General features: G+C 42.3%; 1 protein-coding gene across 2 annotated transcripts in view; it reads left to right on the top strand.

Moving 5' to 3' along the window:
- LOC147900239 (Endoplasmic reticulum vesicle transporter protein) overlaps positions 1-21,574 on the top strand; it is a 126,356-nt gene that overhangs the window by 47,181 nt on the left and 57,601 nt on the right. For both annotated transcript variants that reach the window (XM_087376702.1, XM_087376701.1), the window contains exons 5-6: positions 12,453-12,528; positions 14,578-14,645. In XM_087376702.1, the coding sequence (XP_087232828.1) occupies positions 12,453-12,528; positions 14,578-14,645 (144 nt within the window). The remainder of the gene's footprint in view (positions 1-12,452; positions 12,529-14,577; positions 14,646-21,574) is intronic.

The following is a 21,574-nucleotide window of genomic DNA, read 5'->3' on the forward strand; positions in this document are numbered from 1 at the left end:
ACCAAGAGGGTTAACTGCGGTTAACCAGAGAACTACAGAGCTGACTACGGTCAGAGAGTGTTGACTTCGGTCCACAAGACTTGGCATGCGCCAAGAGGGTTAACCCCGGTTAACCAAGATGTGCCAACTTCGGTTGGAGAGACTTGGCTATAATTAAGGCGCCTCGACCCTTGGTCAAAGCTCCTTAATTATAATCAAGAGTGTTGACTCCGGTCAACCAGAGAATAAATATATATATTTTATATTTGTTAGGTGTGCACATGTGTTCAGTGGGGACGCCCACCGTGACTAGAATTAGTCCACAGTGTGTTATTTGCATGCAAAGCGCTAACAATTAATGGGTGCCATGGTGGTGCGCTTTAATTAATTGTTGCAGGTACTAGGAAGAATTATTTTTCCTAAGCGCTACGGGAGCCTGACAAGCATCTAGGAGGCGGTTCGTGCGACCAAGTGCTTTGAAGACTCCAGAGTGGCCCTTAGTGGCATGTAATAGGACTTAGTCTAGATTTTAGGCAAGTGGCATGTTGCCAATTTGAAATGAGCTTGAAGCTCTTGTAATAAAGGGGATTTTTCACGTTTTGAAAGAGAGAGACCAGACAGCTCTACGCTGAACTTTTGTAACAGATTCTCTTCAAGTAATAAAATACCTTCGGGGGGGTCTATGGGCTTTCCATAGGTGCCACTTATTCCTTGGTATGTGCCTTGTAGGCCTAGTTATAGTGAGTTAGGACTATTGGTATAGTTAGTACATGTACCACCTAGGTCAGTTAGGACACTTAATCCAGTCAGGGCATTTAGCCCTAGGGTTTTGTCATATTGGCTCCCTCTGGAGCCTCCACTCATTGTAGCAGCATTTTCAATACAACAGCTCCTTTTTGCTGTACTATCGCTCATTTCTGAGCTTCCATTGTCTGCCATAGCCAACAGTGGTGTTAGAGCAGGTCAGGGTTCTATCCTCTAGCCATTTCCAGCTTCTCCAAGCTGTTGGTGACCTGTTCCCGCCTCATTTCGGCTCTTTTCCTTGCTGGTCTTGCTGGTCTCATTTGACCAGTTGGCTTTAGGAGGAGCAAAGTCGTGCAAATCACAATGCTTCCATGGCTATTGATCAAGTCTTTGCTGCCAAGTATAAAAACAAAGGCAAAGGCAAGGTTTCAGCTGGTAAACCCCCTCATTCTCATGCTGATCATTCACATGGTGCCTCTTCTTCAGGGGATAACAAAAAGAAGAAAAGATGTAATTATTGTAGGAAGCCTGGGCATGATATTTCTGAATGCAGGGAGTGGATTACATCTAAAAAGAAGAAGAAAGAGTTTGGTCTTACAGTATCTGGTTCTTATAGTGCAGAAGATTGACATGAGTCTGCTAATTTTGCACAAGACCAGCATTTGGCTTTCTTGGTTACATGTCAGTATAATCCTAATGTTCATGATGCATGCATGGCAGTTTCAGACGTTCATGATGCCTGGTACTTTGATAGTGGTGCTAGCAAGCACATCACTTCGTGTTGGAAGTTATTCAGCTCATTAGAGCATACATCTCAAGGGAGTAGTGTGACATGTGCCAATAATGCATCATATACCGTGAAAGGTATTGGGCAAGTTGCTCTTACTTCTGTCTTTGGTGGTATTGTCACTCTAGAGTATGTGCTTTATCATTTATGTTTCTGGGATTCAAGAACCTGATTTCTATTTCAGCCATAGTTACATGTGGCTTTCAGGTTCTTTTTGATGGTGTCAGGTGTGCAGAGTGTATGATGCTACACATGCCTTTATAATGGTCTTGATTGGCACATTGACTAGAGGTCTTTATAGACTTGATGCATATGACAGTTGTTTGGATGATGCTGCACTTACAGATGCACATGCCTTTGCTCTTGTTTCTACCATGGCAGATATCCATTTGTGACATGAGAGGTTTGGGCACCTCAACTTTGGAGCTTTGGGGAAGTTACATAAGGATGGTATGGTTGTTGATCCTTCAAAGCATGTTTGTGAACCATGCTTGCTTGGTAAGATGCACCGTGCTACGTTTCCCAAGGATGGGAGAGTTGGTGCCTCACGCAAGCTTTATCTGGTTCATAGTGATGTTTGGAGACCCATGAGGGTTGCAACTCTTGGGAGATTCTATTATTTTGTTACTTTTATTGATGACTTCACCAAGTACACTTGGATTTTTGCCTTAAAATCCAAATCTGAAGTTTCTTCAGGGGAACATAATTGACATCACACATTCTAACCTCTGAAGACACTTTTACATTGCTATGTGACATTATGGATTCTTTAACTCAAATTTGTCCAGACTCCAATGTTCCCTACACGAATAATTAAGAACCATTATTATTTAACACAATGTTGCCAGTATAAGATGAAAAATAATATGTAGGAATTGGAAAAATGCATCCAAGAGAGTTGATGCATAAATTCATTTTGATACACTATGTAGGAAATTGAGAAATGCATCCAAGAGAGTTGATGCATATAATGCAACTCCATAATGAAAATGATCTTCTTTAAGAACATCCCACTGTGAATTCCTGGGTGGTGCACAATGCTCCCCTATAAAGGGAAGCTCTCTCGTCTCCAAAAGGAATATGTAGTTTCATGCTTTTACTTCACATAATCATAGTAATCAGGCAACACACAATTGGCTGGAACAATAATACCCTAGGCACTTTCACATAATCTTGTAGTAGTTATTGGGCTTTTTGCTAAAATTTATCTAGCAAGCCTTCTCTTCTCAACCAATTATAGCATAGGATAGCTAAGAGTACATAAGAAGCAAGAAAAAATTGTATCCCTATATTGACTAGCCAATTCTTGTGTGGAGACTACAATGTCTAATGTAGACATAAGAGGCATCCTACAAATTATCAATCTTCTTATATCTAACGTAGATATAAGAGGCATCCTATAGATTATCAAACTTCCTTCTAATCAAACACTATAGTTCTTGAACACAATCGATTATGATACTAAATCCATTTCTAGCCAATTGTTAGGAAGCTTTCCCACCATCACTTGCTTGACAATGTACTCAAATAACTCACCTTTAAATTTACTGAGTTGAATTTGTCTTCCAAATTGCAAGAGATGGTCAAAGTAGCACTCTTTCGAGTATGACTAGATGAGTTTTAACCCTCAAGCCTTATGGGCAAAGTGGTTAGGCTGATTGCATATGTATTTTAGTAATGGTGGTATGTCATGCTATAATTTTGTGTCATACAAAAAAGTATCTATCAATTTCTTCATATATCCCATGGTTGGGATATCAAGGATTGCATATGAGATTTAAAATAAATAAATGAATAAATAAATGAGTAAATGAATAAATAAATAAATAAGTAAGTAAATATATATACACATATAGTCTCTAAATCCCTTGCAATGAAATCAAAACTTTTGATTTATGCATATCTTGGCCTTTTTGGCACTAGAAATGAGCTCAAAAGGCCCAAAAACCTTAGAAAAAACTGTAAACATGGGTACCTTTTGGTGATTTCTGAAAACCCCCTCTGGAGAAGAAGTGCATATGTTTCTAGCCAGAGAAGCCTGTGCCAGTGCGAGCTGCGTTGGTTAGAAACAGATGCACTTCTTCTCCAAAATGGGTTTGAAACATTATTGAAAGGTACCCATGTTTATAGTCGTTTCTATGATTTTTGGGCCTTTCTGAGCTCAATTCAAGTGCCAAAAAGGCCAAATTATGCATAAATAAAAGTTTTGTTTTTATTGCAAGGGATCTAGAGTAAGAGATTTCTTTTAGTGGAATAGTTTTTGCAGATCATTACTAGTGATTCTGTACCTACAATGCATTGTCAAACCAAAATGTATAGTAGAGCATTATTTTAGTGGAAGAGATTTTGCAGATTGTTGTGCGAGTGATTTCGCACCCAGGATGCTCTATCAATCCCAAATGTATCTTTCCTTAAACACAATGCAATGTAAGCACCTTTCAATGCTTTTGGGTGAATATTTTTAACTTGGAGCTTTCTACCATTGTTAAACATGTGCTTGTCCATGCTCTAGCAATGCATGGGAATATTTTTTGTCTTTTATTAGTTATCATGAAACATGTTTAGATAGACATTTTTCATTGCCTAGGTGCTCGATTTAGACTTTGGTCCGTTCCCGGTCGCTTGTGAAATAGACATCCTCGTTGAAGGTTATGCAAGCTGAATTGGATTCTATCCATTAGAATAACACTTGGGAGTTGTGTGATTTGCCTCTTGGCAAGAATGCCATTGGAACTAAGTGGGTTTATAAAATTAAACGGAAAGTTAATGGTTCAGTGGACCATTACAAAGACTGTCTTGTTGCTAAGGGCTATGCTCTGCAGCAAGGCATTGACTTTGAGGAGACTTTTGCTCCCACTTCCAGGATCACTACTATTCGCATTGTTATTGCCTTTGCTGCCCACTTTTATTGGAAGGTACATCAGCTTGATATCATGACAGCTTTTCTTCATAGGCATTTGCAGGAAGAGGTCTATGTTTTCCAACCTCCTGGCTTTGAGGTTGCAGGTTCCGAAAGCAAGATATGCCGCGTGAAAAAAGCCCTGTATGGATTGAAGTAGGCACCTTAGGCTTGGTATTCCAGGATTCATACTCATTTGCTCACACTTGGCTTTCAGAACAACCCTACAGAGGCTACACTTTACATTCGCAAGCGTGGGATAGATTTGCTGATTTTAGTCCTTTATGTGGATGACATGCTTGTGAGTGCAGATCTATATGCATGCCAGACTGCTCCTACCATCATCTTCACTGATAGTCAGAGTGCTTTGGCTATTGCACGAAATCCTGTTTTCCATGCTCGCACAAAGCATATTGAGGTTCACTATCACTATGTCAGAGAGCGATTATTAGCAGGTTATGTTTAGTTGTCTTATTTTCCCACTGAAGACAACTTGGTAGATCTATTTACGAAGGCTCTACCTCGACCTAAGTTTGAGGCTTTTCGGCAAGCTTTAAACTTAGTACCTTTTGTAACTTGATCTGTTGTACTTTGTACAGTCATAGGTTGCTATATCCCTACAGGATGCACATGTGCAATCATGACATTAGATATTTAGGTATCTTGAGCCATGTCCAGGATACTTCAACCCATACCATGGAGGGGAGTTTGTAGGCCATTCTATGGGCTATTCATAGGTGCCACTTATTCCTTGGCTAGTTATAGCTAGTTAGAACTATTGGTACAGCTAGTTAGGACTATTGGTACAATTAGTACATGTACCGCCTAGGTTATAGTTAGGACTATTGGTACAGTTAGTACATGTACCATTTAGTTATAGTTAGTTATGCCTACTCATTGTAGCAGCATTTTCAATACAGCAGCTCGTTTTTGCTCTTCTATCACTCATTTGTGAGCTTTCATTGTCTGTCATAGCCAACAATGGATGCTCAAGTATGTGTGGGTGTGTGGATTTGTATGTGTGAGAGCATATTTTTATACTATGGTCTACACCCACTGTTGGGCGCTGATGACGTCAGTAGGGATGTCATAGTAGCTAGTCTCTGCTATGCGTGATGGAGTTTGTGGTTTTCAATCTTATGAGTGATTATCGTGAGATTGAATTTGCACTATGTTCTATTTCAAAAGGATGAGTTTGGGAATGTTCTTGGATTCATCTAGGTATATGCTTCTGCCATATTAGTAGACATGCAAATTTCACCTTGTGAAGTTTTCGTCCAAGTTGCGGCCTGCTGGGATTGTGATAATTCTTTCTATCTTAAATGGTGTGTTGCCCTATCAGCTAGATTTAGATGCTTGTTCGGGAGAGACTAAAATGAAATTGTTTAGACTTCACAAGCAGTTGTAACTTGAATGAAGAGATTTTGGACTACTTTTTAATTAGCCTTCTCCTTTAGTGCTAGCCTTCGTCATGGCTGAGTCTACCCTTCACCTCTGGAGTGCCGACAGAAACTTAGTACGATAAATGGGATGCGTCAATTTTACTTTCATTAGAACTAGATCCCTTTATCATAAAATTATACAGACTAGTCACTCATTCATTTTTACATAACATAAATCTTCTTATTCATAGACATCCCTTTGTATCCTTGTTATTACCTTAAAAAAGTATTGAAAAATAATTCATTTAAGAAACGTCCCTCATAATCACTCTCAATATAATAATATTATACATAAATAATTACTTATTAAACACATTTATATCATATGGCAATATCTTTCAAGTGTTTTTATAGTATTAATAACAAGATATTTATGGACATGTTTCTACAGAAGTTTAAATTACTGTAAATAAGTATTAACTTGGGATTATATATCACTCTCATAAAATACATGTAATATTTAATACTATATATTAAAGGTTTTCCAAAATATAACCCCATAGATGTGCTCAAATGGGGTTTTCCGATCAATTTGAGTGGCTGAATGACTATATTTGGACATTGGATGTGAAAGTTATGTCACTTTTAAAAGTGCTGTCCAAGGTAGTTTCACCAGCGAAACTACCTTGAAAGACCTTGTTCAAAGGGGTTTCACTAGCGAAACTACCTTGATGTGTTGCTTCAATGAGTTTTCTTTGGAGAAACCCTTTCATGAAGATAGGTTGAGAGAGGTTTTTCAATGTCACCCCCTATTAAGTAAAAAGTTGTAAGAAGGATCATAAGGGAATTTTCATAGAGAAGTCTACTCTACATGTGGGTTTCTTCAAAAGCCATCCCATTATGTTCTCGCCATTCCCAAAGATTCACATAAATATTCGTGTATAAAATAGGCATTCCTATAATACTTTTCATATTTCTAAGTGAAACTATGTTTTCTTCTGATCCATTTTTATCATATTTTTGCATAGTTGGAAGCTTTTTTTTTCCTTCGCTCGGACGCTCGGAAGATTTCGCTCGAAAAATGCTCGTCCCCCGATAAATGGATGCTCAAGTATGTGTGGGTGTGTGGATTTGTATGTGTGAGAGCATATTTTTATACTATGGTCTACACCCACTGTTGGGTGCTGATGACGTTAGTGGGGATGTCATAGTAGCTAGTCCCTACTATGCGTGATGGAGTGTATGGTTTTCAATCTTATGAGTGACTATCGTGAGATTGAAACTGCACTATGTTCTATTTTAAAAGGATGAGTTTGGGAATGTTCTTGGATTCATCTAGGTATATGATGATGATGATGATGGTTCCCCAAACTAGCCACCCAAACCTTGCCCCACCGACCCAGCTACTCTGTAAGAACCGACTGGTGGGGGCACATATGTTGAGGGCTTGCAGGCTCTACCTGGCCTTGTGGCAGGCAGTCACTGGATCAAGCTCCTCCAGCCTAAAAGGGTCTCTTCGAGGCCTATTTGCTTGCCTGAACCATCTCCAAAAAGGCGCAATCCTCCCCTACAGATCTGCCTCTGTTGTTCCAACTAGGTTCCAACCTTTGGATCCTCTCCAAACCCTATGTACAGCCTGCTTTACACCTCGGTACTGGCCGTACTGATGCTCATTGCTGACATGAACTGCCAGCTCATCGCATTAATCCATATTCTATTCCCTGCGCAATCATGCTGCCTCCAATTGTAGATAGCCAAGTGGAACCTCAGCGCCCTTGCTGTCCACCATGGAAGCTCAGATCTGCCAGGTACTTCTATGAACATGTTGCCCACATGACAACCTGTGTTGCCCATGTGGCAGCCCTATCTTTTGTTGTGCCTTTGTACTGCCCATGTAGCAGCCACATCACCACGTGCCCCCCAGAGACAGGAGCATAATTTTTCAGATCCCTCCCAGAGCTCTATCACGGAGTTTTTTCAGCCAGATCACATGGACCCCTAGGAGACGAGGCCTTGACATGACCGTGACCTGGAGCAAGTGACCTGACAGCTTAGACAGAGGGTTGGCACATAGATCACACTTGGGGACATCCCCTCCTTGTTTAGAGCCGGAGCCCCGACCGATAGGGGTCACGGTAGCCCTTGTTAGATGTAGAGCTATGACTAGGAGATGTGCTAGGGCCGCACCCGTGAGTGGCCAACAACACTATCGCCAATTTCATGCCTCCATTGCCTCATCCACCTTGATGGCCCGATGATGATGATGATGATGATGAGATTGATATATTGTTGACCACTGACATGACTATATTGTACTTAGGACTTAGTACTACCATTTTGCATTTTTTGCATTTTGCATTGGTGTGGATGCTCGTTTAGTAGCTCCACCACCACAGCTCATTTGTACCAGGTTTTTCACAGTCTCATAGACCCACGCTCTTTTGAAGACTTTAATAAACTTTCTTCTTTCTTTCTTTCTTTCTCCTCATATGGGGACTTACAGATGGGGAGGTGACCAGACCACTCCCAACACCCCCTCTCACTGACACATCTTGGCCCGATGCCATGTTGGGATATCTCAAGGTGTATGCCTCAGGCACACCTTATGTTTCTATGTGTGAGTGCTAGAGGCACAGTTAGGTGCCCACAAGCACAGTTAGGTGGTGGAAAAGCCACATAGGATGATTGAGTGAATCTAGGAGCAGATTGAGGAGATGATTGTGGAGCTTTGAGGTCATCAGTGATGTCAGTGACCTTGTATGAGGTGCCTACTTAAGGACCTCTTTCTTCTTCATTCTATAAGCAAGTATTCTGATTTTGTGTCCACTCTACTCTTTCCTTTCAGTGTTCCAACATGGTATCAGAGCCATTTGATCCCCCTTGAGCCCATTTTTGCCACATCATCATCTTCTTCTTCATCTTCTTCTTCCCCATCTTTCTCCTTCTTCCCAAAATCTTAGAGAGCTTGGTTCTCCGCCTACAAACGACCATTGCCCAAACCCTCTGAGCTGGAAACTCCTCTAGTATGGACGAACTTCCACCTGCAAGCAATTGAAGAAAAAACGTCTGTGGTGGCTGCCATTCTCCAAACAGCGAATTTCTTCTGTTGCTCAATACTCCCTGGCTGCTCCGCCATTGCCTGAGCCCTCTTAGGAGTAGATGGGCGACCTCAAGACGAAGATTTTGAGCCATTTTTCAAGTCATTTGGTTTAGTAACGAGGGAGAAATCGTCAAAACTCAGTTTCAGCCTGTAGCAACTCTCCCGGGCAAAAGTGCGCACCATTTCGTCCAACCTCTGTGCTGGACCCTCTCTGGTATATGAGCTTTCTTTTGCTTCAGAAAGCCCTCTTTTCTTTGCTTTGAAGAGTGAGCTACAAGCCCTCCAAATTCAGCTCTCTAGTTTTGACAGTTTTGACATACTTTTGACAATGATGCTACATAAAATGCTACTCTAGCATTTCTGGTCTTTTGAAGTTTTCAATAACTTCACTACAAGTGTTGCTTCAGTTTTGTTTTGACTTGCTAGACCTGGTTGTGATTGGAAAGTGTTTATTTCATTCACTTCTATGAAGCATGCAAAAAGTAGCATCATTGTTTGAAAAACTAGTCACTACTATTTGCTACATCAAGTGCCTATACTTTGGAAGTATTTCAGTTCTTTTTGCCTTGTAAGAGAGATAGACACTGCCCAATATCTGGGTTAGACCCTCTCATGGCTACTTTATATAATCTTGAGAAGAAATCATCTCTATGTATGCTCCAGATCTCTCTTTTTATGTCAAGGTACTCAGCCTGGATAGTCCTCCAAAATGAATGAAAATAAATTATTGTGTGTTGTGTGTTTTGTAAACACCTCTGGTCACCTTATGATGTAGGCCATGTGTATGTTTGTTCCATGGTACCTCCTACAGACATTGTGTGCATGTACATGTAGGGGAGATAACCATTGGAAGGTCTGTTTGTATCCCTTTCTGTTTACCTTACACCCAAGGGAACCCTTGCTAGCATGAGAACCTAGCCATAGATTTATCCTTGACCACCATGAGATGGCATGAGAAACTATGAGACTAGATGTATCCTTGACATAGCTTGAGGCATTCCCTTGAGGGGGGGTTTGTTGGGATATCTCAAGGTGTATGCCTCAGGCACACCTTATGTTTCTATGTGTGAGTGCTAGAGGCACAGTTAGGTGCCCACAAGCACAGTTAGGTGGTGGAAAAGCCACATAGGATGATTGAGTGAATCTAGGAGCAGATTGAGGAGATGATTGTGGAGCTTTGAGGTCATCAGTGATGTCAGTGACCTTGTATGAGGTGCCTACTTAAGGACCTCTTTCTTCTTCATTCAAAAAGCAAGTATTCTGATTTTGTGTCCACTCTACTCTTTCCTTTCAGTGTTCCAACATGCCAACCCATGGATGAAGATACTCTAGTAGCTCCTGTGTCGTAGCCCTCTAGAATACTTTGGTGTCGATGTCGCTCCCTAGCTTTTCATCTAGTGGCTCTTGCTCGTCCTGGTCTGGTTACACCACCTGGTACAGGTCCATCTTTTGGTAGCACTAGATGGCACCACCTCCTTCAGTCATATACCCGCCTTCAAACTCGAGCACTACAGACACCTGCCGTCTATATGTGAGCAAGCACTGCATTTGCCATGGTGCCCACAATGATAGCCAAGGCCTCTGCATCACAGGTCTGCCAAGCTTTCACTAACACCGGGTCTGTTGGGTGTAGTCACCGACGCTACAACTGCTATTTGGCTGGAGTCACGGTGGGCTTAGGCATTAACTCTATGCCCGTTGCAATCTCTTATGACTCCCTCCACGCTAAATAGCTCCTGACCATCATCTTCCACAATGGGTAATTACTTCCATCAAACGTGCATGTCTCCTCAAATTACGAATAGTATATCTCTGGACAGAAAACGAATTGAAAAGAGATAGAGTATCGTACACCTATTTGAACCTAAGCCCCCTCCTTCTCGCAAGGGCACAATCCTTCAGATGTTGAAGTAGATTCCCTCGAGCTCTAAATCAGGTCGTCTTTCAACAAGGTCCTTGCCTTCAAGCTCCACTTCCCGTGAACTTCTGATCAGGGCTCTGATACCATGTTAGAAATGAACCAGAGAGAGGGTATCCCACAGTGGAAGACTGATAGAGCGTCCAGGAAATTACACACGGAAGTGTTCAACTACGGAATCCAAAACTTCTTTCGTTATGTGTACTCAACAAACATGTGTGTGCGCCAGCTAGTAAGTAGATGATGCTTCACAAGAGATATAGAACCAACCAAAATACATTTCCGTCCGCTTGGACACAATACAAAAGAAGTTAGGAGTCCCACCAAATCATGGTCCTCCGTCCTTATCCCAAAAGGTGTCATCCTACTACCTTTGTGGCAATTCTAGGTCCCTAAGCCCGCGTGCTCCTCGTTGAGCTTCTGTAGACTTAGTCACCATGTGCTTGATCCCGGCACCTTACTGCCCTAACTGTCAGCTTGGGTCTGCAGCTCTTCAGCCTGCCCTAGACCTCCTGGAGTAGGCCCTATTGCTGCTGATCTTCTGCTCCAATCTGCTGGGCTTCTTGATGCTCTGGTGGATGAAGAATGAGGCCCCAAAGGCCCTCTTTTATAGGGGCTGGATGCCCCCTAAACTGGCCGAACTAGCCGACCCACATACCTTGTCGACCCAGCCGGTCTGTAAGAACCGACTGGTGGGGCCACATATGTTAAGGGCTTGCAGGCCAGGCCCTGCCTGGCTCACGTGGCAGTCAGCCACTGGCCCAGGATCCTGCAGCCCTAATTGGGTCTGTTCGAGGCCTATTTGCTGGCCCGCGACCCTCTCCAAACAGGCGCAATCCTCTCCTACAGATCCGCCTCTGTTCCAGCCAGGTTCCAGCCTCTGGATCCTCTCCAAACCCTCCATACAGCCTGCTGTACACCTACGTACTGGCCGGTACTGATGCTGATGTCAGCTGCCAGCTCATTGCATTGATCCATGCTCTATTCCGTGCAGCAATCATGCTGCCTCCAATCGCAGATAGCGACGTGGGAACCTCAGCACCCCTGCTGTCCACCATGGAAGCTCAGATCTGCCAGGTACTTCTATGAACATGCTGCCCATGTGGCAGCCCCATATTTTGTTATCTGGCTCTGAGCATGCTGTCCACATGATAGCCTTTAGCCACATCACCACATGGTCCACCCCCTGCATGCTCTCCTCATAATGGGGATTATAGATGGGGAGGTGACCAGACCACTTCCAACAAGAGTTCCTTCTCCCCCCCGCCCCCCCTCAAGTATCATGTTTATAGGACCACACCTGTTGTTGTCTTCCTTTTCTCTTTGTTGCATGTTTATGTTTCTTGCTGGTCATAACAGAGCTCATTAGCGTGTTACCACATCAGCTACAGTGAAGGTTTAGAGCTGCTTACCATCCTAGTTATATATGCATTTTGAGGGCATAGTGGAAAGATGATATTTTGGGCATACGTTGATCCCCCCCCACCTCTCCCGTCCCCGTCCCCCTTTCTCTTGAAATGTTATTTATAGACATGCTGTGAATCCAATTGGTATTTGTAACTCACCCTATGGGGTAGAAGCGCATCCATACAGTCGTTAGGAAAATCTTTGCACTCTGACATAATGTTTTGGATTCTTTGCAGATGTCCGTCGATCACACACAAGGAGAGACCCTTCCCATTCACATCAACATGACATTTCCAGCACTTCCGTGCCAAGGTTTGTTTGCGTTTTTTCTAGACCCTTGCCTACCTCATTGTTTTGCATCACTTGTAAATACAAAGAAGTCTCTCATAGGCAATGGTGACAATTTATATTTTTATTTGCATAGGCAAATATTTTGCATGGGATATTTATACATTTCAGTGAGTTCTATAATAGTTTGTAAGCATGGTAACTTCTGTTATGCACACCATATCAAATTTTCCGTATGGTACAATGCGGTACGTTCCATACCATAGGGTACACATACCGTATGCTGTATGTCAATCTCCTGCGCATTTTTCTATATGCGTTATCGCGCTTCTTTTGTGCCTGTCTTTGTGTCAAATTTGTTGCTGGTTCCTGCCTACATGGGATTCTTATACCTGTTCTGGTGCGCTTCTCCTGCAGGGCCAACTTGCCCTTGTAATGCCTAACCTCCCTTGGTTATGTGGCCACAGGCCAACATGGCCCATATTATATCCCAACCCCTGGTGGGTTTTGCCTACCCTCCAACCTCCCTTGAACCTTCAGCTCCAGCCTTGGCCTTTTCTTGTGTGTGTCTCTCTCTCCCCCCTTTCTGTGATATTGTATTGCCCAGGTCCCATAGGCCGGTTTTGGTCTTCAGAGGACGATAATATATTCTTCTTCTTCTTCTTCTTCTGTCCCTCTTCTCTCCCTCATCTTTTTTTTTTAAGGGGGGGGGGGATTTATTGAGCATTTTCTTTGTCAACCTCCCCCCCCCGCCCCCCTCCCGCACAAACCCATGTGAGCATCTCTACTACGAGTCCTTGTGTGTCAGGAGCTTTCCCATTTGCTAGCTTTTTTAGCCCCTTTCCTACGTCTTCTTCTGTGATGATGTCGTTTGCTGCTTTGATGGAAAAATCAGGATTTATTTTTTCTTCTCCCTCCTTGTCGTAGAGATCTTTGATGAGCTGTATCATGTCTTCCCATGTCACCTTCCTCTCTTGAGGTTTGTTGCCATGCAATTTCTGGAAAAACTTCCTGGGGTTTTGTTTTAGCAGATCAAATTTCCAGCTGCTTGCGTTTAATAAATAATCTTTTTGTATTTCTCACTACCTGTTTGTATGTGTGAGTTTTGTCCTCTTTCTCATCTTCATCCGCTGTCTTCCAGGCCTTATTTGCATTTTTGCATTCCTGGTCATGCTAGTGATTGCTTGGCATTCCAATGCTCCGTCCCTTGCTCTACCAAAGCATTTTATGGCTGTTTCCAGTAAAAAATCTGTTATGTATTTGTTCATCTCATGGCAAGTAGATGGCATTTGACCTTGTGATAGCAATGTCACTCTCATAAATATGGGCCTTCCATTCTCAGCCTTGGTTGTGAATTAATTCCCTGTTTTTTGACAGCATTCCTTGTACCTATGATGCCTAAAGACATTGCTCTATGGTCGGATTGAGAATCCCTTCCGATCTTCAGGTATTGAAGTACGTGCATTGTGTGCAGTCTCATGATCTCATAGTCAATTACACTTGATCCCTGGGGGGTTTTGCATTTGTATTCCTCCATTTCTTAGAAATGTGAAGTCCAAAACATCTGCACAATGTGGGGAGGTGTCTTCCCATTTGGGCGATTTCCCCGGCATCTCTTGATGTTCGTTTCCAGTCGTTTCGTTCTTCGTCGTCCTCTTCTATTTCTTCCATCCATATAGGGTCCCTCCCCTCCTTTGTGATGACCCCCTGCATATACATACATACATACATACATATGTATGTATGTATGTAGAGAGAGAGAGAGAGAGAGAGAGAGAGAGAGGGAGCTGAAATTGAGTAAAATTAATGTTGCTTGCAGTTCTGATTGTTGATGCAATTGACATGTCTGGAAAGCATGAATGTATGCATAGAGAGAGAGAGAGAGAGAGAGAGAGAGAGAGAGAGAGAGAGGGGGACGAAATTGAGTAAAATTAATGTTGCTTGCAGTTCTGAGTGTTGATGCAATTGACATGTCTGGAAAGCATGAATGTATGCATAGAGAGAGAGAGAGAGAGAGAGAGAGAGAGAGAGAGAGAGAGGGATAAAATTGAGTAAAATTAATGTTGCTTGCAGTTCTAAGTGTTGATGCAATTGACATGTCTGGAAAGCATGAAGTTGATCTTGACACCAGTATTTGGAAAGTAAGTTCTTTTTTAAAATCTTAAGCTTTTGTGCAGAAGTTTTCAGTGATTTAAGTTCTAGTTAGATATTTCAACATCTCAAATTTCTTCAAGAAGGGAATGATTACTTGTATTTGGCTAGTGACATCTTGTTCTTATAACTTCTGATGCTGGCTAAATGTTGTTTACATTTTGACTGTACTTGTTTTGAAAAATTCTAAAAAGTAAAATTAAAAAAAGCAAGAATAAAAATAAACAAGTCAAAGTTCTATTTGCACATCTGAAGAACATTACATCTTTCACATACTTTTGTTGCTCTCTTTAAAAAATAACAAATTAAGGGTGACGATTCGAGATCCTTAGAGTCACATTTGAATTGAAATGCTTGTATTCTTCTTGAGAGAGGTTGTAGAAAAGTCTCAGAGTCATTTCTTCAATGGAAATGAATGGAGTATGCATAAATGTATGAGTACCAAATAAATATAGTAACCTATGGGAGTACAAAGAAAAAATATCACTCTCTTTTGGATCTATACTCTGATGATATTTTTTCATTTTCTCTTTTACCCAATCCTTTTGAAGATATCAAGATTTTTTTCAAATACTTTTGGTGATAATATTTCTGCTAGAGCACATGTTAGGTGTTCCAACATAAAAGATGCTGCATCTCAATGTGATTGGTACATGCATGGGAAATTGGATTTTGAGAGGTACCAATGGCACTCTGACTGCCCATATATGGAATGGCCTTGTTATGTGAATATCCAAAGTGAAGCATAAACAACTTTAGCCATATAGTTCTTGTAGTAGCTACGATTGTTGACAATTGGAATGACAAGGGTCCTTGTAAGTAGCTTGATCATTCAAAATTACAGACAGGGTTGTACAGGAGCACAATATCTTGGATACAAAGTTTAAGGGGAAGACATAACCATTCAACTTTTTTTGTATGTAGATGATCTTATTGTGATAGGCAACAATGCAGGGGTAATCACCAATATGAAGAAAGACCTTTTTGCAAAATTTGACATGAAAGGTCTTGAACTCATGCACTATCATCTAGGCATTGAATTTGGAGAAGAAAGAAAGAATGAAAGTCTATTAACGTCTATAGGGGATCACCAAAAGGTCTATGGGACAATAGAAAAACCATCTAATACAATAGCTTAGGGAGGGCACATGGAAACTCCCAAGGAGTACATTAAGCAACTCCAGCTATTTAGAGTACCTAAATTAGGAGACGACCATTTTTCGAGTGAAATCTTCTGAGCGTTCGAGCGAAGGAAAAAAAAGAGCTTCCAACTACGTAAAAATATGGCAAAAATGGATCGGAAGAAAACATAGTTTCACTTAGAAATATGCAAAGTATTATAGCAATGACTATTTTATACACAAATCTTTACATGAATCTTTGGGAATGGTGAGTAACACAATGGGATGGCTTTTGAAGAAACCCACATGTAGAGTAGACTTCTCTATGGAAATTTCCTTATGATTCTTCTTACAACTTTTACTTAATAGGGGGTGACATTGAAAACCCTCTCTCAACCTATCTGCATGAAAGGGTTTCTCCTAAGAAACCTCATTTAAGCAAGCCATCAAGGTAGTTTCGCCAGCGAAACCCCTTGAAGTAGGTCTTTCGAGGTAGTTTCGCTAGCCAAACTACCTTGGACAACACTTTTAAAAGTGACATAACTTTCACATCCAATGTCCATATATTGTCATTCAACCACTCAAATTGATCGGAAAACCCCATTTGAGCATACCTATGGGGTTATATTTTGGAAAATCTGCATATTTAGTATTAAATATTACATTGTATCATCCATCTGGGAGTCGCCCAATTCTGATCTTTAATGCATTATTCTGTTTGGTTTCATGTTCTGTAATCTCTTCTTGAATATCAGCTTTGTTTACCTTTGCTTCAAACTCCACAATGACCTCCTGCTTGGCTGTTTGCATTTTAGTTTGAACCAAATCCTTGATTATGGAGACCAAGTGGGGGTAGGTAGGGAAGCCTTGCAAGATTTTACAACCTCGTCAATTACCTTCTACTTACCAGGTTCTTCAAGAACCCGGATTGTAGCTATTGATCTGCCAATTGTGTCCTCAACCCTCTCACTTGATCTTGTAGGAACAAAATATGTTCATGGTATCCAATAATGGTGAGGCCAAAAAGACGACCTCTGTCATATCTATGTGCATAAGGAAAGGGTGTTCAAGCTGCAACTGTGGCATATCTCGCTTGGGGCTGTTGGAGTTGAGGGAGTTTTTGAAGAAGAGGGATAGGCTGGGCCACTCTTTGTTGGCCATTTCTCTTGTTACCCCCTGGCTGGACTAACCCCTTAGTTGAGCTAGGGGTTCATCCTAACTAGGGGTTCACCCCTCAATTGAGAAGCTTCGACCTACAAGATAGCAGGTGAGGCCTCCACAAATCGCATTGCTAGTTTCAATCTTGATCCCATAGACCATAGAGCAACAACGGAGGCCAAGATCCACAAGTTGCTCACATTCTTTCGGATGTGATTCTTAGCATTGGGTGAGCCTTTGATCAATCAGCAAAAAGCAAATAGATTTGTAGCCTTGAAATATAACAAGACAACTGGCAAAAGATGCAAAGGATCACAACAGACAAAGATGACAAGTTTTGGATGCTTCTAAATGAGTGCCAACATTTGTCAGATGGTAGATATATGCAAAAGGCCAAGGCCTTATTCCGTGAGCAAAGTTTCCTCGTCAAAGCCATGAGGATGCGTCTTGAAATAGAGCTAGGAAGAATGTTGCAGCCCAAAGCACAACCCTCAAAGGCAAAGGATGGGGTGCAAATCGAAGAACGAAGGAGGAAGCCTACAACCACTACTATCACCAAACAACTTCCTAGACAAGGTGGCCGAATAACTAGGTAATAGTTAGTATGATGTTTCGACACCCCATTCGAGGTCGATAAAGGTGTAAGGCAATTAAGAACCTAGGAATCAAGGAGCACGGTGGAACTGTCATAGCCCCAATCAAGAGGCTTGATGAAAGGCAGACAAATATTAGGGAGAATGGTAGGATCCCTTTACTTTTGTACAGGTGGTAGGTAGTCTGTGTCAGTCGCACAACTGTATATATAGGAGTAGAATTCATGTAATCAGGGTCCAATTGCAGAGGAAGTCTTGCATGGGCACCAAGTGCAACAGTGGCTATTGTATCTAGCCGATTTGGCCATACATAATAGAAATACATTCTCTGAGAAATCCTCTCTTTGCGATATGGATTGACCGTCGCCTATAGTTGGAGGCTGTAGCCTGGACTCCCTTGAGAGAGCGTCACTGGGGGGTTGAGTAGGAGGCTCTCCAAGACGTCTTTAGATTTTGGTCACGCTTATGGACCTGCCGCAAACCACCAAAGACTTCATTTGGATGGTTACCCATGGAGGTTTCCCATTTGTCCATGGTCGGAGTAGATGTGCATAGATGGTAGATGCCTCCGCTACGCGGAGAGAGATATGGAGACAATCCCACATTGTCTTTGGAGCTGCCTCGTAGCACATAAGATTTGGATGGGGGCCCTTTGGATTGTTGCAAGACATAAAGGATGCAACGTGACTTAACTTGAGGGATGGCTGTCTGATTGATGGAGGGGGTACGCTGATGGCCATCTGATGGACTATGAGATAAGCCTATCTCATTGAAGTTGTCATCTATCCTTTGGTACCATGGCCTTGGGGCTTGCTTTATCTCTTTAAGGGCAAATTCCTCCACCTGGTTGTTGGAGGCCTTTCGGCTGCTCAACATACAGTTCTTCTCGAAGCCCACCATTTAGAAAGGCAGACTTCATGTCCATCTAAAAAACTGGCCACTGATGGTGGGCAGCCAAAAGCTATGACTATGCGTATGGTAGTCATCCTAGTTGTAGGAGCCAATGTCTCTTTGTAGTCACTCCCTCTTCCTTGCATAGCCTTTGACAACAAGCGTGGTCTTGTACTTATTCAAAGTATCATTAGATTTGTGCTTAGTGCGGGAAACCCACTTGGTTTGTATGGTCTTTCTCTTCCGAGGACTATGATCTATCAATCAAGTCCCACGTATTGTTCTTTAGGATGGCCTCTAGTATATATACATACATACATACACATACATACATACATACATAACATACATACATATATATGTATGTATGTATGTATGTATATATTTCTTCTTTCATAACAGCCTATGACTTTGAGATTCCCTTTGCTTCTTCAAAGGTCCTTGGTTCCACGGTCTTTTGAATTTGAATCACCAAAGCATAGTTCATGGTAGATGCTTTTGTTTGAGACCTCCTTACTCCGAATTGCTCTCTGCATTATCTATGCCTCTTGGCTCCTCCAAGGTCTTCAAGTGCCACGTTGTTAATTTTATTTCCTTAGCCGAGGTCTGTCTTGTTGGCATGGGTGCCTTGGAATTTGACTCTGAATCTTCTTTTTGGATCCTTTGTCTTCTTTTCTTGTGTGATAACAAGTCTCGGTCTCTGGGGAACAACTAGAGATTCTGGTGCAGTTTTTGGATCCTTTGTCTTTGGGAAATAACTAGAGCTTCTGGTGCAATTACTTGTGGCTTGGACTTTGTCTCATGGAATACATCATCCCTCTCATGACTAGCTTCTTCATCTCTGGCTAATACAATCAATAGGCCTTTGATTCCTGAATCCTCACTGTACCGAGCAAAGGTACACCTCTTGCTCTTGGGATTGAACTTGGTCATATCTGCCTTCGTTTACATGCATGTAAGCATCAGAATCGAAAAATGTTTAAATGATGAATAATGGGCTTCTTATCGAAATATGCTTTGTATAGATTTTCCCCTTCTACCGCTTTGGTCTTTGTCACGATGTGAATAGCCATATGGTCTCCCTCACCCCAAAAAAATATGGGAAGCTTCCTCCCCCTGAGCATATATGGCCCCATTTCAGTGATTGTCTAGTTCTTTCTTTGTGCGACCCAGTCCCTATTGGGATGTGTGTGTAGTAGTCAATTGTCTTTTGAACCCTTCTTTCTTGCAGTTTGGCCGAAAGTCTTTGAGGTGAACTCTTTCCTTCAGTTGGTTTGGGAGGTCTTGATATTCTAAGTTCTTTCCCAACTCTTTCTCGACTTGGGCCTTCCACTCTTTTAACTTGGTGAAGGCTTGCGACTTCTTGGCAATGCAGTAGATCCAAATCATCTTGCTGAAGTAATCAATGAAGGTAAGATAAATTATAATACCCGGCTCTAGAGAAGGATGTCGTTAATGTCTTTTCATATGCGTCAGAGTGGACCAACTCAATTGGAATCTTGGCTCACTGCATAGCCTCCTTTGCGAATGCCTTCTAGTGTTGTGTATCCCAATGTAAGCCTAGCTGACTTCAACATTGTTTGCAATATATGAAAGTCCATCCACTAACTTAATTTTTTGCATCTTTGAGACAGTTCCATAGCTAACCACCCCGAACATTTCATGCTATGACTTTGAAGTACCTGTACCCACTTTGGCCATCAAAGCCTTGATGTTTGCACAACCTATGCTTCTCTATTCCTCTTGCCAGCACTCTTCTTGTGTCCTTCGATTGGATCAACACTCTTCCATCATCAAACTCAGCTTTCATCCTGTTCTTTAGTGATTCTTGCAAAGATTAGGAATATAAAGAACATTTATGCGTACCCTTTTCTTCACTTGAATCCGTGGTGAACGGAATGCTCCAGATTCCTTGTATTGAGGACTTCGTGCTGTCCCCAACGGCTACATCTAAATTGGGATGTGTAGGCTGAACCAGAAACACTTCCGGCCCCGATTCTTCTTCTTGTCTCCACTGTCTTTCCACTTGCCCCCTCTAGAGTCGTCCTTGTCCTTGGGCTTGCCTTTTCCAGGCCTACCTTTTTGCCTTCATCTTTGCAAGCATGCCTCCTGCCACATCCAGAGACGACCTGACAGCAGACACATATATGAAACATCTCCGCAACTCATAGAAGTGGCATCAGGGCACCTTGCTATGTATTTTGAGTACTAGTTTCGAGTTTTGAGTTCTATGATTTTTGTAGTATAGCACTCAGCAAGGGCCCTAGCGAGCCCTTTGGCTCAACCCTTAGTGGTTTTTATGAGTTACCCTTGGATTGTACTTTGTTTCATAGGTCCGTCGCAGATGTTGCTCAGGGCCCCAGTGGAGACTACCAAGGCTAGCATTGGAGTCTTCTAGGCGATTGGCAGAGAGCGGTGTTGATGTAGCATGGTACACACGGGTATTTACATGGTTTGGTAGTCATTGCATTTAGATGGATAGACTTCCCCCCTTATAGTACACAACATGGATGCACCACCTGTGATGATCCCATGAGATGAGATCAACTGTATCATACGGTTGGACCTCCTCCAGCTTCATACGTCTTGGGCTTTGGGGGGAGAGGAGTTCCCCACCAAGATTCTACCATGACCTCTTCCTGAGGGTCTTGGAGTATGGTCTCATCATCAGACGTCCGTATCTTGAGGATAGGAGATTCTCACATGCATTGAGGATTGTCATCGGACAGTTGCGAGTCTCGTCATAGTAGCTGAGGATTGAGGCAGGGAGAGCCGCATGCATACCCAAAGAGCAGAGGATCTATAGACTATGCCTGGTGGGGGAGGTCGAGATGGAGGAGTACTTTCTATGTGTCTGCCCAGTCTACTATGAGATACGCGAACGATATCACTTCCTCTTTCAGAAGGGGCATGGCTGCGGTGTGCTTACACAGCTGATCCATTTTCCTGACCAGGTTTGTGTTGGGTTGTATTTGATTGAGATGCAACGACACAGAGATACATTGATGCAACAGAGATCAGAGAGCGGTAGGAGGCGATGCCACAGGTCACCGAGATTGACCGAGCACAGAGCCGTGCTACAGACTTCTATGCATGTGAGTGAGCTATTAGGGAGCGTGAAGCTTGAGGGAGAGGAGCTTGATGAGATGAGAGCAT

Source organism: Dipteris shenzhenensis, chromosome 7, assembly GCF_047967505.1.
Source record: "Dipteris shenzhenensis isolate YYH24624 ecotype China chromosome 7, Dip_SZ_1.0, whole genome shotgun sequence".
NCBI classification, from domain to species: Eukaryota; Viridiplantae; Streptophyta; class Polypodiopsida; order Gleicheniales; family Dipteridaceae; genus Dipteris; species Dipteris shenzhenensis.